We start from the raw sequence: 26,311 nt of genomic DNA on the forward strand, positions 1-26,311 counted from the left end.
AACAAGGGCAGTTAGGGATGGGCAATAAATACTGGCTGAGCCAGTGATGGCCACATCCATGAATTAATTAAAAAAAACTCTATTTCTGAAGAAAGGTTGTTCACCTGAAATGGTAACTCAGTTTCTCTCCACAGATGCTATTTGGGTATTTGCAGCATTTCTGTCTTTATCACAATTTTTTTTTAATTCATCCACAGGACGTGGGCTCTGCTGGCTGGGCCAGCATTTATTGCCCATTCCTAGTTGCCCCTTGAGAAGGTGGCGGTGAGATGCCTTCTTGAGCCGCTGCAGTTCATGTGACGTGGGTACGCACACAGTGCTGTTAGGGAGGGAGTTCCAAGATTTTGACCCGGTCAAGGAATGGCGATATATTTCCAAGTCAGGATGGTGCGAGGCTTGGAGGGGAACTTCCAGTTCCAGACTCTGCTTTGAAAATAATGCTGTGCTCCATAGAACATGAGAAATAGGAACAGGAGACAGCAATTTAGCCCTTCGAGCCTGCTCCAACATTCAACAAGATCATGGCTGATCTTCTACCTTAACTCCACCTTCCCGCATCATCCCCATAATCCCACACAAAAACCTGTTGACCTTTGCCCTAAAGACGTTCAGCAAATGAGCATCCACAGCTCGCTGGTATAGCGAATTCCAAAGATTCATAGAATCATAGGAAACTTACAACACAGAAGGAGGCCATTTAGCCCATTGTGCCCATACTGGTTCCAGTATACTTATTCCAACCTCTGCACTTGGTCTGTGACGCTGCTTGACCACTCCATGAGAGCTCCCTAGAGGTCACTGAACTTTTGGATAAAAGGATAGAATTTCCATGAATTTCAGAAGGCATTGGTTAAAGTTTCACATTCAAGGCTTTCAAACCATATGAATGACCATGCTGCAACTGACAAATCAAACTGTTGGCTGCAGGCAATATTGTAGAATGTGATGGCAAACAGAAAAGATTCTGTGAGGGCCCTGAGATCTGTTCTTCAGGTAACCCTGGGCCTTCTTGACACAATGGAGAGTGTTCAGAAAACTCTCAGGCACCAAACCCTCTCTTCAAATGAACTAAAAGGGGGAGGTCAAACAGACAGAGATCATGGTACATATTGGTACCAATGACAAAGGTATTAAGAGGGATGAGGTCCTGAAAGCAGAGTTTAGGGAGCAACAAAACAGATTAAAAAACAGGACCTCAAAGGTAGTAATCTCTGGATTACTTCTGGTGCCATGTGCTAGTGAGTATAGGAATAGAGGGTTAGTCCAGATGAATGCGTGGCTGGAGAGATGGTGCAGGAGGAAGGGCTTTAGATTTCTGGGACACTGGGACCATTTCTGGGGGTGGTGGGACCAGTACAGGTGGGCAGGTTGCACCTGAAACGGAATGGGACCAACATCCTTGCGGGGAGGTTTGCTAATGCTGTTGGGGAGGGTTTAAACTAACTTGCCAGGGTGATGGGATCCTGAGAGAAGGTTCAGCAGGGGGAGATGCACAGCCAAAATTAGAAGAGAGAGCAAGTGAGTCTGGAAGGCATAGAAATTATAGGCCAGTTAAGGCACAAGAGAGTTTGGCAAGGTTGGGTGGTATTTATTTTAATGTAAGGAGCCTGACGAATAAGGCAGATGAGTTGAGGGCACAAATTAACACATGGAAGTATGATGTCATTGCTGTCACAGAGACATGGTTGAGAGAAGGATTTTGGCAGCTCAATATTCCAGGATATCGTCTTCAGACGAGACAGGGAGGGAGGTAAAAAGGGAGTGGGTATCGCAATATTGATCAAGGAATCAATTACAGCAGTAAGTTGGGATGACATCTTAGAAGGCTCCTCAAATGAAGCCATATGGGTGGAACTGAAAAACAAAAAAGGAGCAATCACATTGCTGGGAGTGTACTATAGGCCCCCAAACAGTCAGAGAAAAAGAGAAGAGCAGATATGTAGGCAAATTTCAGAGATGTGTAAAAATAATAGGGTAGTAATAGGGGGATTTCAACTCTCCCAACATTAACAGAGTTAGTCATAGTGTGATAGGTTTAGAGGGAGCAGAATTCTTAAAATACATCCAGAAAGCTTTTTAAGCCAATACGTAGAAGGTCCTACAAAAGAGGGGGCGATCCTGGACTTAATTTTAGGGAATGAAGCCGGGCAAGTGGTAGAGGTATCAATGGGGGAGCATTTTGCAGATAGTGATCATAACTCCATTATGGAAAAGGACAAGGATGGGCCAGAAATCAGAGTTCTAAATTAGGGGAAGGTCGATCAGATCAGATATGATTTGGCCAGAGTGGACTGGGAGCAGCTCCTTTTAGGTAAATCTGCGTCTGTGCAGTTGGACTCATTCGAGAAGGAAATAGGGAGAGTACAGGGCCAACATGTTCCAGTAAACATAAAGGGTGGGACCAACAAATCCAGGGAACCCTGGATGTCGGGGGTTATACAGGATTGGATAAAGAGAAAAAGGGAGGCTTATGGCAGATACTGAGGGCTCAAAACAGCAGAAGCCCTAGAGGAGTATAGAATGTGTAGGGGGGAACTTAAAAAGGAAATTAGGAGAGCAAAAAGGGGCATGAAAAACATTGGCAGGTAAAATAAAGGAAAATCCAAAGTTATTTTACAAGTACATTAAGAGTAAGAGGATAACTAGGGAAAAGGCTGGGCCCATTAAGGACCATAACGGTAATTTGTGTGTGGAGCCGGAAGACGTAGGTAAGGTTCTAAATGAATACTTTGTGTCGGTGTTCACAAGTGAGAGGGATGACATGGGTATGGAAATCAGGTAGAAGGATGTAATATAATTAAAGAAATTAGCATAGAAAGGGAGGAGGTTCTAAGTGGGCTGGCAGCCTTAAAAGTAGATAAGTCTCCAGGCCCAGATGAAATGTATCCTAGGCTGTTGAGTGAGACAAGGGAGGAGATAGCAGGGACGCTGGCAATAATTTTCAAAACCTCTCTGGCCAAAGGAGAGGTGCCAGAGGACTGGAGGACAGCCAATGTGGAACCGTTATTCAAGAAGGGAGGAAGGGATAAACCAGGGAACTACAGGCCAGTTAGTCTAACCTCAGTGGTGGGGAAACTATTGGAAGCAATTCTGAGGGACAGAATTAATCTACACTTGGAGAGGCAGGGATTAATCAAGAACAGTCAGCATGGTTTTGTTAAGGGGAGGTCATGTCTGACCAATTTGATTGAATTTTTCGAAGCAGTCACCAGAGGTGTAGATGAGGGCAATGCATTTGATGTAGTCTACTTGGACTTCAGCAAGGCTTTTAATAAGGTCCTGCAAGGGAGACTGATAACGAAGGTAAGCGCCCATGGAATCCAAGGCAATTTGGCAAATTGGATCGAGAATTGGCTGAGTGGCAGGAAGCAGAGGGTGATGGTCGAGGGGTGTTTTTGTGACTGGATGCCTCTGTCCAGCGGGGTTCCACAGGGATCGGTGTTGGGTTCCTTGCTGTTTGGTATATATAAACGATTCAGATTTGAATGTAGGTGGGTTGATCAGTAAGTGCGTGGATGACACGAAAATTGATGGGGTGGTAACTAGTGAGGAGGATAGCGTTAGATTACAGGACGATATAGATGGACTGGTCAGATGGGCTGATCATTGGCAAATGGAATTTAATCTGGGCAAGTGTGAGGTGATGCACTTGGGCAAACAAGGCACGGGAATACACGATGAATGGTAGGACCCTGGGAAATACCGAGGATCAGAGGAACCTTGGTGTGCATGTCCACCGGTCCTTTAAGGTAGCGGGACAGGTAGATAAGGTGGTTAAGAAGGCATATGGGATAGTTCCCTTTATTAGCCAAGGCATAGAATATAAGAGCAGGGAGGTTATGCTGGAACTGTATAAAACGCTGGTTAGGCCACAGCTAGAGTATTACGTGCAGTTCTGGAATCTGCATTATAGGAAGGATGTGATTGCACTAGAGAGAGAGCAGAGGAGATTTACCAGGATGTTGCCTGGGCTGGAGAGTTTTAGTTATGAGGAGAGATTGGATAGACTGGGGTTATTTTCCCTGGAGCAGAGGAGATTGAGGGGGGATATGATTGAGGTGTATAAAATAATGGGGGGCGTAGATAGGGTAGAGAGGAAGGAACTTTTCCCCTTGGTGGAGGGATCAATAACCAGGAGGCATAGCTTTAAGGTAAGGGGCAGGAGGTTTAGAGGGGATGTGAGGAAGAATTTTTTCACCCAGAGGATGGTGGGAATCTGAAACTCACTGCCTGAAAGGGTGGTTGAGGCAGAAACCCTCATAACGTTTAAGAAGTATTTGGATGTGACTTGCGATGCCATGCCATACAGGGCTATGGGCCGAGTGCTGGAAAATGGGATTAGAATAGTTAGGTACTTATCTGACTGGCGCAGATTCGATGGGTCGAAGGGCCTTTTTTCTGTGCAGTGGACGTCTCTGACTCTATAAAATAAAAACACCCGCAATCTAACGTCGGGAAGATGTTTACAAATCACCTGAAGCACTCTGTGATACTCCAGCCTCTAACTCATTCCACAGTGTCTCATGTCCGCTTATAAACCTTCCCAATCTGACCGAACGATGTTACATCTGTTCTAACTATATAACAGACTCAGTATATTGTCTCGTATTTTGATTTGGAAACGTGAATATCTTTCCTGCTCTGTTTTAATATTCTCTCTCTCTCTCTCTCTCTCGGTCCCCCTACAGAGATTTCGGTTAATAATTGGACAATGATGGTCGCGGATGATGTGCGGGTTCGGGAAGGGGGATCCGCTATCCTGCCCTGTAGTTTCACCCACCCACACATTCACCGCAGGGTCAACGGCTCCGTGATGTGGTACAAACTTCCCTCAGACCTTCATCATCCTGTTTTTAAATGTACATATCCTGGTACAGACCATTCACAGGGTGAACTGTGTGAGAATGTGACACAGCGGGACAGTGGGAATCGATCCAGATTCGTGGGGAACCTCAGCAGCAACGATCTCTCAATAATGATGGAGCAGCTGAGCCGGAAGGATACCGGTCAATATCGGTGTCGTGTGGAGCTCAATGTGGGCAAATTTGAAACACCAAGTGGAACGAATCTGACAGTGGAAGGTGAGAATCAATGTTCAGGGGTTGTAGCTGCCCTGAGAGTTCAATGGGTAAAGGCTCCGCCTGGTCTGGGAGCTCTCGGATTTGCTCCTTGTCCTGGGCTCTTTCAGTTGACCTGAGGGAGGAGGCAGTGTGAAGGAGAGTAGAGGCTGGGATATGGACTATTCCATCACCTGTCTCTGAAACCTCCCGCAGTCTTTCACACACTCACTCACTCATTTGACCTGTTCAAACTGGCTTCATGTTGTGGGCTGGGGAGCAGAAAAACATCACTGAGAATCCAAGCTCCAAGATCTCCAAATGGGATCCCTCCTCTACAGGCATTGGCCGAGGACAAGATAGACCTGGTACCTCCTGAGCTTTCATTGGCTGAGAACATCACTTGGCTCCTGATGGAGGCAGCGACCTCCAGAAGATTGAGAGGTGATCGAATGGGACATACAAGATTCTGAGGGGGATTAACAGAGTAGGCGCTGAGAAGATATTTCCCCTTGTGGATGGATATAGAACTAGAGGTGGGTTAAAAATAGGGAGCCTCCCATTTAAGATGGAGATGAAGAGGAAATTCTTCTCTCAGAGGCTTATTAATCTTTGGAGGTGATGCAGCCAAAAGGTCATAAGTGGCAAAGGAAAAAATACCCTGAAATATGCCTTTATATGGGAGGTGGTGCCATAGTGGTAATATCACAGGGTTAGTAATCCAGAGGCCCAGGCTAATATTCTGGGGACACAGGTTCAAATCCCATCACAGCAGCTGGTGGAATTTAAAGTCAATTAATAAATCCAGAATTAAAATCTAATCCAATGGTGACCATGAGACCATTGCCAATTGTCATAAATCCTCCTGGTTCACTAATGCCCTTTAGGGAAGGACATCTTCAATCTTCAGCTGACATGTGACTCCACACCCACAGCAATGTGGTTGACTCTGAAATGGCCTAGCAAGCCACTCAGTTGTTTTAAACCTGCTGCAAAGTCTAAAAGGAATGAAACCAGATATGACATTGACCTAGGCACCAGAATCGACAATGGCAAACCTGACCCTGAAAAGTCCTCCTTACTAACATCTGGGGGCTTGTGCCAAAATTGGGACAGCTGTCTCACAGACTAGTCAAGCAACAGCCTGATATAGTCATATTCATGGAATCATACCTTACAGATCATGTCCCAGACACAACCTTCACCCATCCCTGGGTATGTCCTAATCTAGTGACATTTCAGACCCACCAGAGGTGGTGGCAAAGTGGTGTACAGTTGGGAGAAGGTTACCCTGGTACAAGAAACAGCTGAAGGCAATGGATAGTGCAAAAGCTATGGACCTGACAATATTCCGGCAAAAGGACTAAAGACAAGAACTCCTGAACTTGCCGTGACCCTAGTCAATCTGTTTCAGTAGAGCTACAATACTGGCATCTACTCATCAATGTGGAAAATTGCCCAGCTATGTCCTGTCCACAAAGGAAGATGGCTGTGGTTTTTTTTTTAAATTTATTCACGGAATGTAAGCTTCACTGGCTGGGCCAGCATTTATTGCCCATCCCTAGTTGCCTTGAGAAGTGGGTGGTGAGCTGCCTTCTTGAGCTGCTGCAGTCCATGTGGTGTAGGTACACCCACAGTGCTGTTAGGGAGGGAGTTCCAGGATTTTGACCCAGCGACAGTGAAGGAACGGTGATATATTTCCAAGTCAGGATGGTGAGTGACTTGGAGGGGAACTTCCAGGTGGTGGTGTTCCCATCTATCTGCTGCCCTTGTCCTTCTAGATGGTGGTGGTCGTGGGTTTGGAAGGTGCTGTCTAAGGAGCCTTGGTAAATTCCTGCAGTGCATCTTGTAGATGGTACACACTGCTGCTACTGTGCGTCGGTGGTGGAGGGTGTGAATGTTTGTGGATGTGGTGCCAATCAAGCAGGCTGCTTTGTCCTGGACGGTGTCAAGCTTCTTGAGTGTTGTGGGAGCTGCACTCATCCAGGCAAGTAGGGAGTATTCCATCACAGTCCGGACTTGTGCCTCGTAGATGGTGGACAGGCTTTGGGGAGTCAGGAGGGGAGTTACTCATTGCATGGTTCATAGCCTCTGACCTGCTATTGCAGCCACAGTATTTATATGGCTTGTCCATTTCAGTTTCTGGTCAATGGTAACCCCCCCAGGATGTTGATATTGGGAGGTTCAGTGATGGTAATGTCATTGAACATCAAGGGGCGATGGTTGGATTCTCTCTTGTTGGAGATGATCATTTTCTGATACTTGGGCGGCGCAAATGTTACTTGCCAATTGTCAGCCCAAGCCTGGATATTGTCCAGGTCTTGCTGCATTTGGACATTGACTGCTTCAGTATCTGAGGAGTTGTGAATGATGCTGAACATTGTGCAATCATCACGAACATCCTCACTTCTGGCGTTATGATGGAAGGAAGGTCATTGATGAAGCAGCCGAAGTTGTTTGGGCCAAGGACAATACCCTGAGGAACTCCTGCAGTGATGTCTTGGAGCTGAGATGACTGACCTCCAACAACCACAACCATCTTCCTTTGTGACTCCAACCAGAGGAGAGTTTTCCCCCTGATTTCCATTGACTCCAATTTTGCTAGGGCTCCTTGATGCCACACTCTGTCAAATGCAGCCTTGATGTCCTAAGGGCAGTCACTCTCACCTCACCTCGTGAGTTCACCTCTTTTGTCCATGTTTGAACAAAGGCTGTAATGAGGTCAGGAGCTGAGTGGCCCTTGCAGAATCCAAACTGGGCGTGAGGAAGCAGGTTATTGCTAAGCAAGTGCCGCTTGATAGCACTGTTGATGACCTCTTCCATTACTTTACTGATGATCGAGAATAGATTGATGGGGCAGTAATTGGCTGGGATAGATTTGTCCTGCTTTTTGTGTATAGGACAGACCTGGGCAATTTTCCACATAGCCGGGTGGATGCCAGTGTTGTAACTGCACTGGAAAAGCTTGACTAGGGGTGCGGTAAGTTCTGGATCATCCACTAGGCACTTCTAGCTGAAGATTGTAGCAAATGGTGCAGCCTTATCTTTTGCACTGATGTGTTTGGCTCCACCATCATTGAGGATGGGGACATTTGTGGAGCCTCCTCCTCTAGTGAGTTGTTTAATTGTCCACCAGCATTCATTTTTGGATCTGACAGGACTGCAGAGCTTAGATTTGATCCTTTGGTTGTGGGATTGCTTAGCCCTATCTTGCGCTTGCTGCTTATGCTGCTTGGCACACAAGTAGTCCTGTGTTATAGCTTCAGCAGGTCGACACCTCATTTTTAGGTATGCCTGGTGCTGCTCCTGGCATGCCCTCCTGCACTCTTCATTGAACCAGTGTTGATCCCCTGGCTTGATGGTAATGGCAGAGTGGGGGATATGCAGGGCATTAGGTTACAGATTGTATTCAAGTACAATTCTGCTGCTACTGATGTCCTCATGGATGCTCAGTCTTGAGTTGCTAGATCTGTTTGAAATCTATCCTATTTAGCATGGTGGTAGTGCCACACAACACGATGCTGTTGGAGGTCAATCATCCCAGTCCTGGGGTATTGCTGAAGAAGTTACTCAGGGTAGTGTCCTAGGTGCAACCATCTTCAGCTGCTTCATCAATGACCTTCCCTCCATTATAATGTCAGAAGTGGGGATACTCGTGGATAATTGCACAATGTTCAGCAGCATTCGTGACTCCTCAGATACTGAGCATGTCCATGTCCAAATGCAGCAAGACCTGAACAATGTTAAGGCTTGCGCTGAAACGTGGTAAGTAACACAAGTGCCAGGCAATGACTATCTTCAACATGAGTGAATCTAACCAGCTGCTCTTGACATCCAATGGCATTACCACCACTGAAACCCCCACTATCAACATCCTGGGGATTACCATTGACCAGAAACTGAACTGGACCAGCCATATAAATACTGTGGCTACAAGACCAGGTCAGAGGCTGGGAATTCTGCGGCGAGTAACTCACCTCCTGACTCCCCAAAGCCTGTCCACCATCTACAAAGCACAAGTCACGAGTGTGATGAACACTCTCCAGTTGCCTGGATGAGTGCAGCTCCAACACAACTCAGGTAGCCCAACACAATCCAGGGCAAAACAGCCCACTTGATTGGCACCCCATCCACCACCTGCAACACCGGCTCCACCACCGATGCACAGTGGCAACAGTGTGTACCATCTACAAAATGCACTGCAGTAATTCACCAAGGCTCCTTCAACAGCACCTTCCAGACCCACGATTGCTGCCACCTCGAAGGACAAGGGCAGCAGATGCATGGAAACACCACCACCTGTAAGTTCCCCTCCAAGCCACACACCATCCTCACTTGGAAATATATTGGCCGTTCCTTCACTGTTGCTGAGTCAAAATACTAAAACTCCCTTTCTAACAGCACTGCAGGTGCACCTACACCACATGGACTGCAGCAGTTCTAGAGGGCAGCTCACTGCCACCTTAAGGGCAATAAGTGATGGGCAATACATTCTGGCCTAGCCAGCAATGCCCAAAACCCATGAAAGAATTAAAAAAAGACACACTATGTGCATAGGAAATGTCACAGATTGAAGTAGTGAAAGGTCATGTTAGGATGATATGTGGAAATTCTCCTTCACACTGAGAGTGGTCAACACTTAGATTGGGATTGCTGGACAGAGTGATGGAGGGGTTTTGGGGTAAAATCCTTGAATTGATTTAAGTAACAATTACATTTAGCAATTGACGGGGGAGGTGATGTCGTGTTCTGGATGAATGAATTCAGGTGGGTTTAATGGATTTTCTGATCTGTAAGTATCAAAGTTCAAAATGAAGGGTGGAGGGGACATTTTGACCAGGCTGAATCCCATAGTAGAAACAACAGCCTGTCTGGGATGGACCTGTGAGAAATATGAGTAGAGTTTTTAAGAATTTATTGTATTGTGAAGTTGAAAAATAAATAACAAGTTGAATCTAAAAATTCTGCACACTGACCTGACCCATTCTGATATTTGTTCTTTCCTCAGTTGTTGGTAGAAATGACTCAGTGGTGAGTGGGACAGAGGGAGATTCGGTTACATTGCCCTGTATGTTCATACCCAATAACTCCCTCACCCTGACCACTGTTACATGGATAAGGAAGGAGCCCTACCAACACGTAGTCACATTTCGAGACCAATTAAATAGATCACGGATAGTTGTAAGTGCTGGAAATCGGTACAAGCTTGTCGGGAACCCACAGAAGGGAAACTTGTCAATCAGGATAAACCAGCTGAACATGACGGACAATCGCACTTACCTCTGTGTGGTGGAGTACACAGGACTATCCTATTATCAATATCTGATCCAGAATGAGACACGACTGCATGGTAAGAAACTATTCCCACATTCTCCAGGGTCTCGAGCTTTTACAGCGAAGGCCTAACTGAGTCTGTGAACTTTGATGTTTTTTGATTTGAATATAGTTTGCATATGCTGATCTTTTTAGTTTCATTCTAATGTTCTTACGGAAAGACATTGAGACACACATGTCATTCAGTTCAATCTCCAATTAACTCAACCTTAAGCTGACATTTAGATCATCTCCTCTGGCTGGAAGGTGCAACATTGTAAGTGTTGCTCTTGATTGAAATGAAAATGTTCACTCCTTCATCCAGAATAGTTCCATAGATGGCAGTGCGTTAACCAAATGTCCATCTGACTGTGGGAGCATTACAGCCATATTGGACCTGTCCTAGCCCAGCATTCACACATGGATTATCAACAGGGGGCAGTAACACCAAGGAGGGGGAAACCAATGCCAATTCTTCTCTTATTCAACCTGGGGGCAGCTGGAGACAAATGCAGCCCTTACTACTTCCGCTGTTGAGACCAGGTGAGTCAGCACAGGATCTGGGAATGGCTCTGAGGGATGATTTAGAATATTGGTCTAAACTTATATTCTGTGTCGCATGTAATTAACCAGCTGCCTCCCTGTTGTGTTGTTCTGGCCTGGAATGTGCTGTCTGAAGGGGTGGTGGAAACACATTCAATTGTAACTTTCAAAAGACAATTGGATAAATACTTGGAAGGTAGAAAGTTGCAGGTCTGTGAGGAAAGGGCAGGGTTGTGGGGCTAACTGGATAGCTCCACCAATGAATGGTCGCCTTCTGTGCTGTAAAAGTGTATCATTTTACATGACAGTTCCATGGAGCCAGTATCTCCAGTCACATCCATCTTTCACAATTGGTGACCTGAAACTAGAGAGGTAGCAGAGCAAAAACAAAAACAGAAAGTGCTGGGAAAACTCAGCAGGTCTGGCACCATCTGTGGAGAGAGAAACAGAGCTAACGTTTCAAGTCTTCTTCGGAACTGGAGAGTGGTAGGAATGCAATGGGTTTTATGCTGCTGAGAAAAGGGGAAGGGTAGGCGGAGCAAAAGGGAAGGTCAGGGTTAGGTCAGAGGGCAGGAAGGGTTAAATATCAAAGATGTCATGGAACACCAGGCAATGGGCATGGTAATGATAGTATTAAAGTCACCAAAGCATTGGTTCAGACCAGGTGTGAAAAGCAGAATAAAAGTTAGCATTGCCAAAGCAAAATAGCAGAATGTGTTAATAGCAGATTAAAGGTCAGCGGTGTCTGAAAACCAAAACATAAGAGCAAGGCACAGACTGACACTTGGGGGGGGGGAAAATTCAAAATGGAGAACACAGTTCATGGTCTGAAATTGTTGAACTCAATGTCGAGTCCAGAAGGCTGTAAAGTACCTAATCAAATGAGGTGCTACTTCCTCCAGTTTGCGTTGAGCTCCGCTGAACAATGCAGCAGACCGAGGACAGAAATGTGAGCATAAAACATAAAACCATAGAAAGTTGATGGCACAGAAAGAGGCCACCTGGCCCATCGAGTCTGCGCTGGCTGGAAAATGAGCCCCCCAGCCTAATCCCACTTCCCAGCATTTGCTCTGTAGCCCTGCAGGTTACGGCACTTGAGATGCATTTCCAGGCACCTTGTAAATGAGTTGAGGGTTTCTGTCTCTACCATCCTTTCAGACAGTGAGTTCCAGATCCCCACTACCTTCTGGGTGAAAAAAAGTTTCCTCATCTCCCCTCTATTCTTTCAACCAATCACTTTAAATCTGTGCCCCTTGGTCGCTGACCTCTCTGCTGAGGTAAATAGGCCCTTCCCATCCACTCTACCCAAGTAGGCAGGAAGGGGGGAGAGCTGTAGGTCTATGACACCTTCACTTTGTGAACAGACTTCTCCTGATCAGAAACTTCCCCTTTCCAGGTTAACAAGTCAATAGAAAAGGCAAACACACACGGAGGCTCATTTCTGGAACATAGTTGAAAAGCAAATGGTAAACTTGCATAGAATCTTGGTGTATTATGCATTGTCCTAGTCAACATATTCTAAAAGAGCATCAAAGAACTGAAGACAGTGCAATAGAAGGTTTTCAAGCATGATACTAGAACTGAGAGATACTACCTATTAGGAAAGATTGAACCAGCTTGGAGGAGGGGGGGGGGCTCTTCTCTAGAAGAGTGAAGGCTGAGAGTTAAGCTCAATGATCTTTAAGATCAAGTAAGGGGTTTGATAAGGTAAATGTCAAGAAGATGAATCCAATTGTGGGGAGACCTAAACTAAGGGCCATAAATATTGGAGAGTCACTAACCAATCCGGTGAAAAAATATTTTTACCCAGAGAGTGGCTAGAATGTGGAACTAACTACCACACAAGGAATAGTTGAGGCAAATAACGTAGATACATTGAAGGGAAAGCTAGATAATACATGAGGGAGCTAGAATAGAAGGATATACAGATAGGATGAGATGAACTGGGGTGGGAAGAGACTTGTGTGGGGTGAATGCCCAGTTTGTACATTCAATCTAATTCTCTGTAGCCTTACTTCAAGTTCCAGTGGAGGCACGGGGGATCTAAAGTCCCTCTGAGAACCAGGGCTTTCCACCTATTTCCATGAGGGTGCCAAAACACACCCCACATATCCAGCTGTATATACTAATGAAAAAAGAGAGAGCTTTCAGTGACATAGCAGCTCTCACACCCTCAGGACATCCCAAAGTGCTTCATAGTCAAATAATTACTTCTGAGGTATAGCAACTTTTATTACTTGGTCAAACACAGCAGCCAATTTCTGTTGGTTAAAGGAATGTTGTCCAGGACCAGTGTTCCCTCTGAATTTTCTTTGTTTTCTGTGCCCTGTTTATTTCAATGTGCAGTACATTTAAATGTGCTGTGTGGTTGCTCGCACTCACGGTATCTTAGAGGAAGCAATTTGTGAGCAGCCGGAGTGGTACCTTTCCAATTGCTGCATAGCCACACACTCATGTATGTTAGCGGGAATCTAGGCAGAATGTTAACAGAATTCCTTTAAAAAGTGCCACGGGATCTTTAGCATCCGCTCCTGACAGGCAGCCAGGTGCTTGGTTTAACGTCTCAACCGAAATACGACACTTCTGATAACGTAACAGTGCAATTCATTACAGTATTGACTGTTCAGCCTGGATCAGGTACTCAAGTTATGAAGCTTGAACCTATGGGTTTCTGACAGAGACAAGAGCAGCACCAACTGAAACAAGCTGGAGAATGGCTCAAGGGTGAAGACATCTTGAGTTTGAGATGTTGCTTATCAGTGGTGTTCTTGCTGTTTTACAGTGAAGCCATCTGATTCCACCTTCAATATGTATTTGCTGCTCATTCCACTGCTGATTCTCCTGCTCTTCCTCTTCATCATTTTCATCATCTTCATGAAGAAAGGAGGTGGGTTCTGTACAGGATGTGGTCGAATAAAACAAAATGGTTGTGTGCTTGAAACAACAACATATGATTGTCCTGCGTTATTTTTTTTCTCACCAATTTTACCCTTTTCCCTTCATTACCTGAAGATACCGACTTTGTCTTTGGTGGTTGGGCCGGGGGGTGGGGGGGGAAGTGCTGGCCTGTTTGAAAATCGTCAGCCACTCTTAGGTACACGACTCAAGTATGAGCTTTCTGGTGTCAGAATGATTTTACATTTCAGGTGATTCACAGACAGTCCCATTCAAACCCATTATATATAACTCCAATGGACTTTCTACTCACACTCACTCTATAGAATCCCAGTGGACCAATCCCTTTCCATTCACACCCACTGTACAGAAACCCAATGAAATAGAAAGGAAGATGCAATCCAACAGAAAGGGATGAACTCCCGTTCATAGTTTTGGCATTTAAATGAATGGAGTCTGGACATGGTGTCAAAGATACTTTGGGTAAGAGACTATACACTATACAGGGTCTCATGGTTGTATTTTTCTAAAACTGACCTCCCCTTCAGGCCTGTGTGGATGTTGCAATGTTTACTCATCTGTGTTGGGGAAACCCTGCAAGCCCTTTCTTTTCGCTAGCTGGTCAAATTGCACGTGCAAGATGCCTTGCGTACATTGTAGGTCACTGTTGTAATGCACCTTTAAGGGAAGGCAGCATGCCATCACTTCAAGGGAAGTGTGTCATCTGATCCAGCCTCAGTTTCTCTTTGGCCTGGAGCAGAACACATGCACACAGCTCTGCAGCATTGTTGTCCTCAAGCTTTCTGTTCATGTGGATCTGTTCACATGTGCCTAGAATTAATAAATGAATCCCATAATGTGTTTGCACAATCCCTTATGTGTGATTGGTGCTTCTATATCTTTATTACACACACAACAGTCACAAGCTGCTGAGTTCAGTGATGTTGGTGTTGATGATCTAGAGTATTTAAAATTCTCATTCTTACACTCATGGCCGCTCTGTCCCTATTGCTGTAACCTTTTTGAGCCATAGAACCCTCCACAAACTTTTTTCATTGCACCCTAGCCTCTTTTACATCTCCGTTTCCTTTACCCCACCATTGGTAGCCATTTTCTGCTGCTTAGACCATAATCTCTGGCACCCTCTCCATAAAACTCTCCACCTCTTTACCCCTTTCTCCTTTTTTAAGATTCTCCTTAAAACTGACCTCTTTGTCCAAGCTTTTGGTCGCCTGTTTTCATATCTCTTTCTGTGGCTCAGTGTCAAATGTTGTTGGATAACGCTCCTGTGAAGTGCCCTATGTTATAGGTGCTGTACAATTATAAGTTGCTGTTGTGGAATGAATCAGCTGCCCATCATCCAAATAGAGACAGCTGACGTTGATAAATTAAGGAAAGCCTTCATGACATTGACATATGCAGATTTGGGTAAGAGCAACAAACCGTAGAATCTTGTGACTGCCATTATGACTCTTGTTGTTTTGTGTTACGAGTAGCAATTCTCTTGCAAGAGTTGTGAGGAGGATGCAAGGAGGCTTCCGGGTGATTTAGACAAGTTGTGTGTGTGGCCAAACACATAGCAGATGCAGTATAACATGGATAAATGTGAAGTTATATACTTCAGTGTGAAAAACAGAAAGGCAGAGTATTATTTAAACGGTGAGGTATTGGGAAATGTGGATGTACAAAGGGATCTGGGTGTCCTTGTACACATGTCACTGAAAGTAAACAGGCAGCTGCAGCAAGCAATTAGGAAGGCAAGTGGTATGTTGGCCTTCATTGCAAGAGGACTGGAGTTCAGAAGTAGGGATGTCTTACTGCAGTTATACAAGGCTTTGATGAGACCACACCTGGAGTATTACTAAGAACAAAGAACAAAGTAAAGTACAGCACAGGAACAGGCCCTTCGGCCTTCCAAGCCTGCGCCAATCATATTGCTTGTCAAACTAAAACATTTTGCACTTCCAGGGTCCGTATCCCTCTATTCCCATCCTATTCATGTATTTGTCAAGCTGCCTCTTAAACACCACTATTGTACCTGCTTCCACCACCTCCTCTGGCAGCGAATTCCAGACACTTACTACCCTCTGCGTAAAAAACTTGCCCCGCACATCTCCTCTATAGTTTTCTCCTCTCATCTTAAATCTATGTCCCCTATTAATTGACTCTTCCACCCTGGGAAAAAGCTTCTGACTATCTACTCTGTCCATGCCACTCATAATTTTGTAAACTTCTATCAAGTCGCCTCTCAATCCCTGTCGCTCTAGTGAGAACAATCTGTCTACATTACATGCAGTTTTGGTCTCCCTACCTAAGAAAGAATATGATTGCCATAGAGGGAGTGCAGTGAAGGTTCACTAGGCTGATACTGGGGATGGCAGGGCTGTCGTATGAGGAGAGATTGGTTCGACTGAGCCTATGTTCACTAGAGTTTAGAAGAATGAGAGGGGATCTGATTGAAACATATAAAGTTCTATCAGGGTTAGACAGACTGGATGCAGGGAGAATGTTTCCCCTGATTGGGGAGTCTAGAACCAGGGGCCACTGTCTCAGGATACAGGGCAGGCCAGTTAGGACTGAGGTGAGGAAACATTTCTTCACTCAGAGGGTGGTCAACCTGTGGAATTCTCTACCACAAAAGGCTGTGGAGGCCGGGTCATCGAGTACATTCAAGAAATAAATTGATAAATTTTTGGATATTAGGGGCATCAAGGGGTATGGAGAGAAAGTGGGAATATGACGTTGAGATAGAGGATCAGCCATGATCAGATTGAATGATGGAGCAGGCTCGAAGGGCTGTATGGCCTCCTCCTGGTCCAGTTTCTATGTTTCTATGTTCCAGTAAGGTGATGGTTATGACACCCTAAGAGATGTCGGTGTATTTGAACAACATCTTGAAAAGCGGTCTATGTACAAAAACTGTCTTTTCTGGAGATTTACTGGAATGGTACCAGGTTTGGGTCTTCAGTTACTTGGAGAGACTGGAGAAGCTGGGATTGTTCTCCTTAAAGCAGAGAATGTTAAGGAGAGCTTGAAAGGATGAGTTCAAAGTCATGAAGAGTTTTGATAAAGTAGATATGGAGAAATTGTCCCCACTGGTAGAAGAGTCAGTAACCAGGGGACGCTGTTTTGAGTAATTTAGCAAAAGAGCCAGATGTGGCCTGAGACTTTTTTTCTGCATTGAGTTGTTCTGATCTGGAATGTATTGGTGATCTGTCCAAGGGCTTGTCATCTGCTCATTTCTCCATATCTCGCCATCTTGTGTTTTCCTCTTTGATTGCTTGTAGGAGCCTCCCATTGTCATTTTCAGGTTTTTTTTTTCATTCATTCACAGGATGTGGGCTTCATTGGCTTGGCCAGTATTTATTGCCCATTCTTAGTTGCCCTTGAGAAGGTGGTGGTGAGCTGCCTTCTTGAAGTGCTGCAGTCCATGTGGTGTAGGTACACCCACAGTGCTGTTAGGAAGGGAGTTCCAGGGTTTTGACCCAGCGACAGTGAAGGAACAAATTGGAGGGGAACTTCCAGGTGGTGGTGATGTTCCCATCTATCTGCTGCCCTTGTCCTTCCAGGTGGTAGTGGTTGTGGGCTTGGAAGGTGCTGCCTAAGGAGATTTGGTGAATTCTTGCAGTGCATCTTGTAGATGGTACACACTGTTGCTACTGTGCGTTGATGATGAAGGGAGTGAATGTTTGTGGATGTGGTGCCAATCAAGTGGACCGCTTTGTCCTGGACAGTGTCCAGTTTCTTGAGCATTGTGGGAGCTGCACTCATCCAGGCAAGTGGGGAATATTCCATTACTTGTGCCTTGTAGATGGTGGACAGGCTTTGGGGAGTCAGGAGGTGAGTTACTCGCTGCAGGATTCATAGCCTCTGACCTGCTCTTGTAGCCACAGTATTTATATGGCTAGTCTAGTTCAGTTTCTGGTCAATGGTAACACCCAGGATGTTGATTGTGGGGGATTCAATGATGGTGATGCCATTGAACATTAAGGTGCGATGTTTGGATTCTCTCTTATTGGAGATGGTCATTGCCTGACACTTGTGTGGCACAAATGTTACTTGCCACTTGTCAGCTCAAGCCTGGATATTGTCCAGGTCTTGCTGTATTTGGATGTGGACTGTTTCAGTATTTGAGGAGTCATGATTGGTGCTGAACATTGTGGAATCATCAGTGAAGATCCCCACTTCTGACCTTATGATGGAAGGAAGGTCATTGATGAAGCAGCTGAAGATGTTTGGGCCGAGGACACTACCCTGAGGAACTCCTGCAGTGATGTCCTGGAGCTGAGATGACTGACCTCCATTAACCACAACCGTCTTCCTTTGTGCTAAGTCTGACTCCAACCAGTGCAGTTTTCCCCTGATTCCCGTTGTCTCCAGTTTTGCTAGGGCTCCTTGATGCCACACTCTGTCAAATGCTGCCTTGATGTCAAGGGCAGTCACTCTCACCTCACCTCGGGAGTTCAGTTCTTTTGTCCATGTTTGAACCAAGGCTGTACTAAGGTCAGGAGCTGAGTGGCCCTGGCAGAATCCAAACTGGGCGTCAGTGAGCAGGTTATTGCTAAGCAAGTGCCTCTTGATAGCACTGTTGATGACTCTTTCCATTACTTTATTGATGATCGAGAGTAGACTGATGGGGCGGTAATTGGCCGGGTTGGATTTGTCCTGCCCTTTGTGTACAGGACATTCCTGGGCAATTTTCCACATAGCCAGGTAGATTCCAATGTCATAGTTGTACTGGAACAGCTTGGCTAGGGGTGCGGCAAGTTCTGGAGCACAGGTCTTCAATACTATTGCTGGAGTATTGTCAGGGCCGATAGCCTTTGCCGTGTCCAGTGCCTTCAGCTGTTTTTTGATAACACGTGGAGTGAACTGAATTGGCTGACAACTGGCATCTGTGTTGTTGGGGACCTCCGGAGGATGCCAAGATGGATCATCCACTTGGCACTTCTGGCTGAAGATTATTGCAAATGCTTCAGCCTTATCTTTTGCACTGATTTGCTGGGCTGCTCCATCATTGAGGATGGGGATATTCGTGGAGGCTCCTTCTCTAGTGAGTTATTTAATTGTCCACCACCATTCACGACTGGACATGGCAGGACTGCAGAGCTTAGATCTGATCTGTTGGTTGTGGGATCGCTTAGCTCTGTCTATCACTTGCTGCTTATGCTGTTTGGCATGCAAGTGGTCCTGTGGTATAGCTTCACCAGGTTGACACCTCATTTTTAGGTATGCCTGGTGCTGCTCCTGGCATGCCCTCCTGCACTCTTCATTGAACCAGAATTGATCCTTTGGCTTGATGGTAATGGTAGAGTGGGAGATATGCCGGGCCATGAGGTTACAGATTGTGTTCGAGTACAATTCTGCTGCTGCTGATGGCCCACAGCGCCTCATGGATGCCCAGTCTTGAGTTGAGAGATCTGTTTGACCTCTATCCCATTTAGCAGGTAGTGCCACACAACATAACGGAGGCGTGAAGGCGGGACTTCGTCTCCACAAGGGCTGTGCGGTGGTCACTCCTACTGATACTGTCATGGACAGATGCATCTGTGGCAGGCAGGTTGGTGAGGATGAAGCCAAATATGTTTTTCCCTCACCACCTGCTGCAGACCCAGTCTAGCAGCAATGTCCTTTAGGACTCAGCCAGCTTGCTCAGTGGTGGTGCTACCAAACCACTCTTGGTGATGGACATAGAAGTCCCCCACCCTGTGTACATTCTGTGCCCTTGCCACCCTCAGTGCTTCCTCTAAGCGGTGCTCGACATGGAGGAGCACTGATTCATGAGTTGAGGGAGGGTGGTAGGTGGTAATCAGCAGGAGCATTCCTTGCCCATGTTTGATCTGATGCCATGAGACTTCATGGGGTCCGGAGTTGATGTTAGGGTCTCCCAGGACAACACCCTCCCGACTGTATACCACTGTGCCACCACCTCTGGTGGGTCTGTCCTGAATGGTGGGACAGGACATACCCAGGGATGGTGATGGTGGAGTCTGGACCATTATCTGTAAGATATGATTCTTGAGGATGACTTTGTCAGGTTGTTGCTTGACTAGTCTGTGAGACAGCTCTCCCAATTTTGACACTAGCCTCCAGATGTTAGTAAGGGGGACTTTGCAGGATCGACAGGGCCGAGTTGCCATTGTCGTTCCTGGTGCCTAGGTTGATGCCGAGTGATCCACCTGGTTTCAATCCTTTTTTGTGATTTTGTAGTGGGTTGTAACAACTGAGTGGTTTGCTAGGCCATTCCAGAGGGCATTTAAGAGTCACATGTGGCCAGACCAGGTAAGGATGACAGATTTCCTTCCTTAAAGAACACTAGTGAACCAAATGGGTATTTACAACAATCGCTTCATGGTCATCATTAGACTTTTAATTCCAGATTTTTATTAAATTCAAATTCCATCATCTGTTGTGGCAGGATTCAAACCCAGATCACCAGGATATTACCCTGGGTCTCTGGATCACTCATCTAGCGACAATACCACCAAGCCATCGCCTCCCCCCTGTCTAACATCATCATTCTCTTTCTCCCTCTTGGTCTCCATCCGTCTAATCTTCCTTCAATCACCTCCTTCAGCAAGCTCTTGGGCTTTAGGATGTGGCCAATCAAACCTTGTTGCCTTTTCTTGATGATATTCACTAACCATCTTTCCTCCTTCATCATCCTGAGAACTTGTTCATTGTTCTTGTGTTCTCTCCAACTGACCCACTCCATCCTTCTCCAGAACAACGTTTCACAACTTTCAATGTCTGTTTTTCTTACGATCCATGTTTCAGCCCCACATAACAAGACACTCCAAATCCCAGTCCTAATAATTCATTTCGTACAGTCCCTGCTCCTTATTCTACTGAGAAATTCTTTATGTTTGGTGAATTTTTGCCATTACTGTTCTAGCTCTGATTTCTTTCTGGCAATGACCATCTCCTGACAAGATCCTTCCCAGGGATTTAAATTGGGATACCAGTTCCAACTGTTGACCATTTACCCCAGCTTTCTCACCATCATTTCTTCCAATCTTCAGAGCTCTCATCTTTTTTACATTAAGTTTTATTCTGTAGGCTTTCACCATTTTGTTCATTCTATCCATTAGATCTTCCTGCTGTGTTAGCCATAAGGACCTGGTCGCCTGTAAATCTCACCCCCTTCACCAGTTAGCCTCCTACTGAGACACCTTTCTGTTATTCATTTACTGCTTCATTTTCATACCTTCCATATTGATGTTAAAGAGCAATGATGATGATAGACACCCTTATCTCACCTTGCACATGATTACTCCAGGTTCACTTTTTCCAAATACTGTCCTGATTGTTTCAGCCAATCAGCCCCATGTACTGAGCTACAAGTATTCTTCTATCCCTTTAGTTAACTCTGATTGCCCCAGCATTTTCAACAGCTTTTGTCAGTTCACCTGGCTGAAAGCTTTTTCATAATCCACAAAGCAGGTGTACACCTCTTGCTGGTATTCTATGCTTCTTCCACTTCGCACTTTCATTACTGTTATAATCTCTAGTTCTGCAGCCCTTCCTAAAATTACATTGATTACAGTCAACAAAATGCTTTAGTTTCCAACCTATTTGCTAAGATCTTTTACATTACCTTGGTGCTTGTGTAATCAAAAGTGACAGTGCAGTGCTCTTCACATTGTGTGGTATTTGCCTTCATTTCCACTGGGACCATCGTGCTCCTCAAGAAGTCTTCCAGCCATTCTCCCTTTGAGTCCATCTCCTTACAGATGCTAATCAATTCTCTTGTTGCCTTCTCTCCAAGCCCTTTTATTATTTCTGTGGGACTTCCATCACATCCTTCTGCTTTTCCTGGTTTCTGTTCTTTTATTCTGTTCTTTTCCAAATTTCATACTCCAGAACATCAGCTTCTAAATCATCCTTGGAAATGCCTTTGATGTCTCTGGGTCTAGTTTTGTTGGCTTGCCATCTTTGTCAAGTAGATCTTTGATGTACTTTGACCATCTATTCTTTACTGCACCAGCTTCTATAAGCAGTAATCTGGAATGCACTACCTGAAATAGCAGTGAAAGCAGATTCATTAATTGCCTTCAAAAGGAAATTGGATAAATATGGCAAAAAATATATTTACTGGGTTATGAGGAAAGGCCAAGGGAATGGGACTAATTGGAAAGCTGCTCCAAAAGAGCCAACATAGGTACATTGGGCCAAATGACCTCCTTCTGTGCTGTAAGATTCTTTGATTCTTCTGAAATGAACCAGCTTTTTAATGGAATCACAGAAACAGGAGTGGGCAAGGAAAATAGATAAGAATAAATATAGAGAGAACTGGTCGAAACACAAGCTTTCTCATGATAAGTGCATTGTGTTTTTTGCTCAGTGTTGGATGGGATTCCTGCTATTGGTAATCTGGATTGGTCAATAATTGATATTGGACTGGGCTAGGTAGGGCACTTTTGAGTAAGAGAGTTTAGGCATATCAAACCCTAGACATATACTTAATTGGGCAATTTTTATCCATCGCTGAATAGGATTGGTTTTGCCTGATATTCTTCCACTGGTGGAGAGACAATGTAGCACATTTTGCAATAAATAATCTAAACGTTTATGAATTGTTTTTATCTCTTTAGGGTGTTCAAGTCTAATAGGATGCACCAGATCTTTGAAAAGGTAGGATGATTGGTTATTGATACATGCGAGGTAGCAGAAATATTCTGGTTCAGGGTGGAATTGAACATCTCTTGCTCACAAACAGAGTGCAGCTCGTTGGTGATTAACTGCTAACATGGTAATCCTTTTCAAACACTGGCTGTGGGGAAAGTGATCTAAATAGGCTGAGAGATGAATGAAAGATTAATCATTACTGAGTAAAATCTGCCAGTTGCCAGAGACTTATAAACCCCTGACTCCAGATTCACCTGCAATCTTCCTTCCACCAAATTAACCTGCAGTTCATCCCAGTATAAAAATGAAGATCTTGCTCATGTTTACCCCTGTGGACACTTTGAGTTGCAACGAATGCTTTCTGGAGGGAAAGACTTTACTAGATTGAAATATTATCGCTTGCAGTGAATACTTGAGAATAATGTGGAAGTATTTGATTTTGTAGTACTTTTACATCCTGTTATTTTCTCCCTTCCCCTTCAAAGAGCAGAATTTCCAATGGGTGAGGAGATGGTCTCCCAGTCATTCCCCGTTTCCCAAGCCTTCTACAGCTCTGTCACCAAAGTTACGAAAGATGGCCTCGAGAAACCCTTGCAAAAATTTCACTCATACCTCCAATACCCTCCCTCCCTATCCTGAATCTAGTGACTGAAAGATAACCAGAACTGCCTGGAATCACTTGTTACTGTGATTTTTGCTGGTTTCCGCAGCCTTCCTGGTGTTGCAGCTGCTTGACTATGTCCTGGGTTCCGTGTGCCAGTCACACTAGGTGCCAAGCGTAGACTGTGAGCGATGGGCGAGCTATTCAACTGTGCCAAGCCTGATTGCATCCACAATCATGATCATTTATAGCAGGGTTCAATTGATTAACTGTGTTCATCACCCTCAGAAAACTGTTCTCTGTACAACACGAGCAAGTGGTTGATGTCACCAGGGATTACACTGTTAGCTTCCTCTGAATATTTTTGCTCCTTGTGTATTTTTCAGGAAGGATCCAGGTTCATCCATGACTGCCAGGACTGATCAGGCCCACCAGAAGTCTGCACCGGGTACTGACTGAACTTCAATGGCTGGATCAAAGTCTATTCAAACAGTGCAACGAGAGAGTTTAAAGAATATCGACAAATAGGAAATACTGGACAGATATTTAGGAGCAGATTGTCGCCTTCACTGTCTGGGCGATAATCTGATGAGACAGACCATTTGTACCTTTTGCACCAGCCTAGGAAGGTTGGGTGTCGGTCACCCAAAATGACTCCCAGTAACTGGTGGTGGGGAGGGGGGGGGAGCAGCGTTAATTCAAGGCTCGTCACACCATCTCCTGCTCACTTCACACGACATTCTCCTACTTGAACGTATACTTTCTCTGAAAACTGGGGAAGCTTCTTCCCTTCCTACACGACATGGACTGCAGCGATTCAAGAAGGCAGCTCACCACCACCTTCTCAAGGGCATCTAGGGATAGGCAATTAAATACTGGCCCAGCCAGCGAAGCCTACATCTGATGCATGAATTAATAAAAAATCCCATCCAGTCTAATCCCGCCCTCCCTCTCACTCCACACACTGTTTACTATCCCACACAGTCCAATACTACTGTCCTGCTCACTTCCCATACCCTACAATAGATTTTTTTTATCTGTTTATGACATGTGGGCATCGCTGGCTAAATCAGCACTTATTGCCCATTCCTAGACCTTTGTTCAAAGGGTATTTTTTTTAAAGAGTCAACCATGTTGCTGTGGGTTTGGAGTCACATGTAGGCCAGACCAAGTGAGGACAGCAGACTTCCTTCCCTAAAGGAACTTAGTGAACCAGATGGGTTTTTTTGACAATTGACCATGGTTTCATGGTCACCATCATACCTTTAATTCCAGATTTTTTTTATTGGATTCAAATTTCACCATCTACTGTGGTGGAACTTGAACCTGGGTACCCAGGGCATTACCCTGGGTCTTTGGAATACTAGTCCAGTGATAATACCACTATGCCACCACCTCCCTCCAATATGCCACCCAGTCTAATCCCACTCACCCCCTCACTCCACATACCCTACAATATCTCATCCCGTCTAATCCCACTCTGCCCCTCACCCCACACACCCTACAGTATCCCACCCAGACTAACCCGACTCTCCTGCTCTCTCCACACACCCTACAATATCCCACCCAGACTAACCCGACTCTCCTGCTCTCTCCACATACCCTACAATACCCCACCCAGTCTAATCTGACTCTCCTGCTCACACCATATACCCTACAATATCCATCCAATCTAATCTCACTCTTCCCCCCAACCCACATACCCTATGATATTCCACCCAGTCTAAACCCACTCTCCCCCTCACTCATTGTGATATAGGAAACACAACAGCCAATTTGTGTCCAGCAAGGTCCCATAAACAGCATGCGTTCAAACCAGTTAACCTGTCTCTTTTAGTGATGTTGATTGAGGGATGACTGTGGACAAGAACACCAGGGGGAACTCCTCTCTTCTTTGAAATAATCACAGAATCACAGTGCAGAAGAGGCCCTTTGGCCCAGCATGAGAAACTCCTGACTTACCTACCTAATCCCATTTACCAGCACTTGGCCCATAGCCTTGAATGTTATGATGTGCCAAGTGCTCATCCAGGTACTTTTTAAAGGATGTGAGGCAACCCACCTCCACCACCCTCCCAGGCAGCGCATTCCAGACCGTCACCAACCTCTGGGTAAAAAAGTTTTTCCTCACATCCCCCCTAAACCTCCTGCCCCTCACCTTGAGCTTATGCCCCCTTGTGACTGATCCTTCAACTAAGGGGAACAGCTGCTCCCTATCCACACCCCTCATAGTCATGTAATTTTTCACATTCACCTGAGAGGGCAGGCAGGAACTGGGTTTAATGTCTCACCTGAAAGATAGCACCCCTGACAGTGCAGCACCCCATCAGGGCTGCATTGAAGTGTCAGCTAGATTTAGTGTTGGAAGTCTCTGGAGTGGGGGGATTGAACCAACAACCTTCTCACTCAGAGGGGTCTGTGCTGCCCACTGAGCCACTGCTGATATCTAATGACAGCTATGTCAGATGAATGGCACTGTTTCATACCTGTTTGTGTTACAGAGCAAGGCGATTCCAACACCTACGCCGAGATTGAAAGAGGCAGAACAGGTACACTGCATCTTAATGGTTTACTGTTGTTATTTGGTATTCAGACTTCTATCCTCCAACCAACAGAAGTTTTTGTTTTGTTTTTTTGTAGGTGGCAAGAGATTCACAATTAGTGCTTCAGAAGACCGTGAGTGAATGTCTCCTTTTATACTGAGAAAAAATGTAGTTTCAAATCTCTCCCACTCCCCCATATCCTTAAAAGCTGACTTGTTTGCGAGTCTGGCAGCCTAAGTAAAGGTTGGTGGATGCTGCAATGGGAGATCGTTCCGCTCCCAAGATTCATGCCTGTCCTACCATCAGAAATTCATCTCACATGAGAGCTCCCAGTTCAGCCTTGAGTGACCATGAACTCTCCCCTTAGGAGCTGCTTCATAAAGTGCATCCCAGCCAGCACCACACCCTCAGCATGGGCTTGTGAAGTGAAGGCCATGACTGGCCAGCTTGATTGAATTTTTTCAGGAGGTAGCCAGAAGGGTGGATGGGGTCAGCACAGTTTGAGGTAGCCCACGTGGATCTTAGCAAGGCTTTTGACAAGGTTCCATGTGGCAAACTGGTCAGAAAATTAAGAGCTCACAGGATCTAAGGGAGGGTGGCAAATTGGATGCAAAACTGTCTTAGCGGCAGGAAGCAAAGTGTTATGGTCGATGGGTAGTTTTGGGCGACTGCAACAAGTGTTGGTTGCTGGAGGAGCTCCGGCTCAGAATTGATGAGCTGGAGCCTAGGCT

At 45.4% G+C, this 26,311-nt stretch overlaps 1 protein-coding gene across 1 annotated transcript in view; it reads left to right on the forward strand.

Moving 5' to 3' along the window:
* Nucleotides 1–25,721, forward strand: part of LOC121276821 — a 38,864-nt gene extending 13,143 nt beyond the window's left edge. Inside the window, exons 2-7 of the mRNA XM_041185365.1 lie at nucleotides 4,689–5,081; nucleotides 10,066–10,407; nucleotides 22,403–22,442; nucleotides 23,424–23,485; nucleotides 25,539–25,586; nucleotides 25,678–25,721. Coding sequence (XP_041041299.1) covers nucleotides 4,689–5,081; nucleotides 10,066–10,407; nucleotides 22,403–22,442; nucleotides 23,424–23,485; nucleotides 25,539–25,586; nucleotides 25,678–25,721 — 929 coding nt within the window. The remainder of the gene's footprint in view (nucleotides 1–4,688; nucleotides 5,082–10,065; nucleotides 10,408–22,402; nucleotides 22,443–23,423; nucleotides 23,486–25,538; nucleotides 25,587–25,677) is intronic.
* Nucleotides 25,722–26,311: the final 590 nt, after the last annotated feature.

Source organism: Carcharodon carcharias, chromosome 4 (assembly GCF_017639515.1).
Source record: "Carcharodon carcharias isolate sCarCar2 chromosome 4, sCarCar2.pri, whole genome shotgun sequence".
NCBI lineage: Eukaryota > Metazoa > Chordata > Chondrichthyes > Lamniformes > Lamnidae > Carcharodon > Carcharodon carcharias.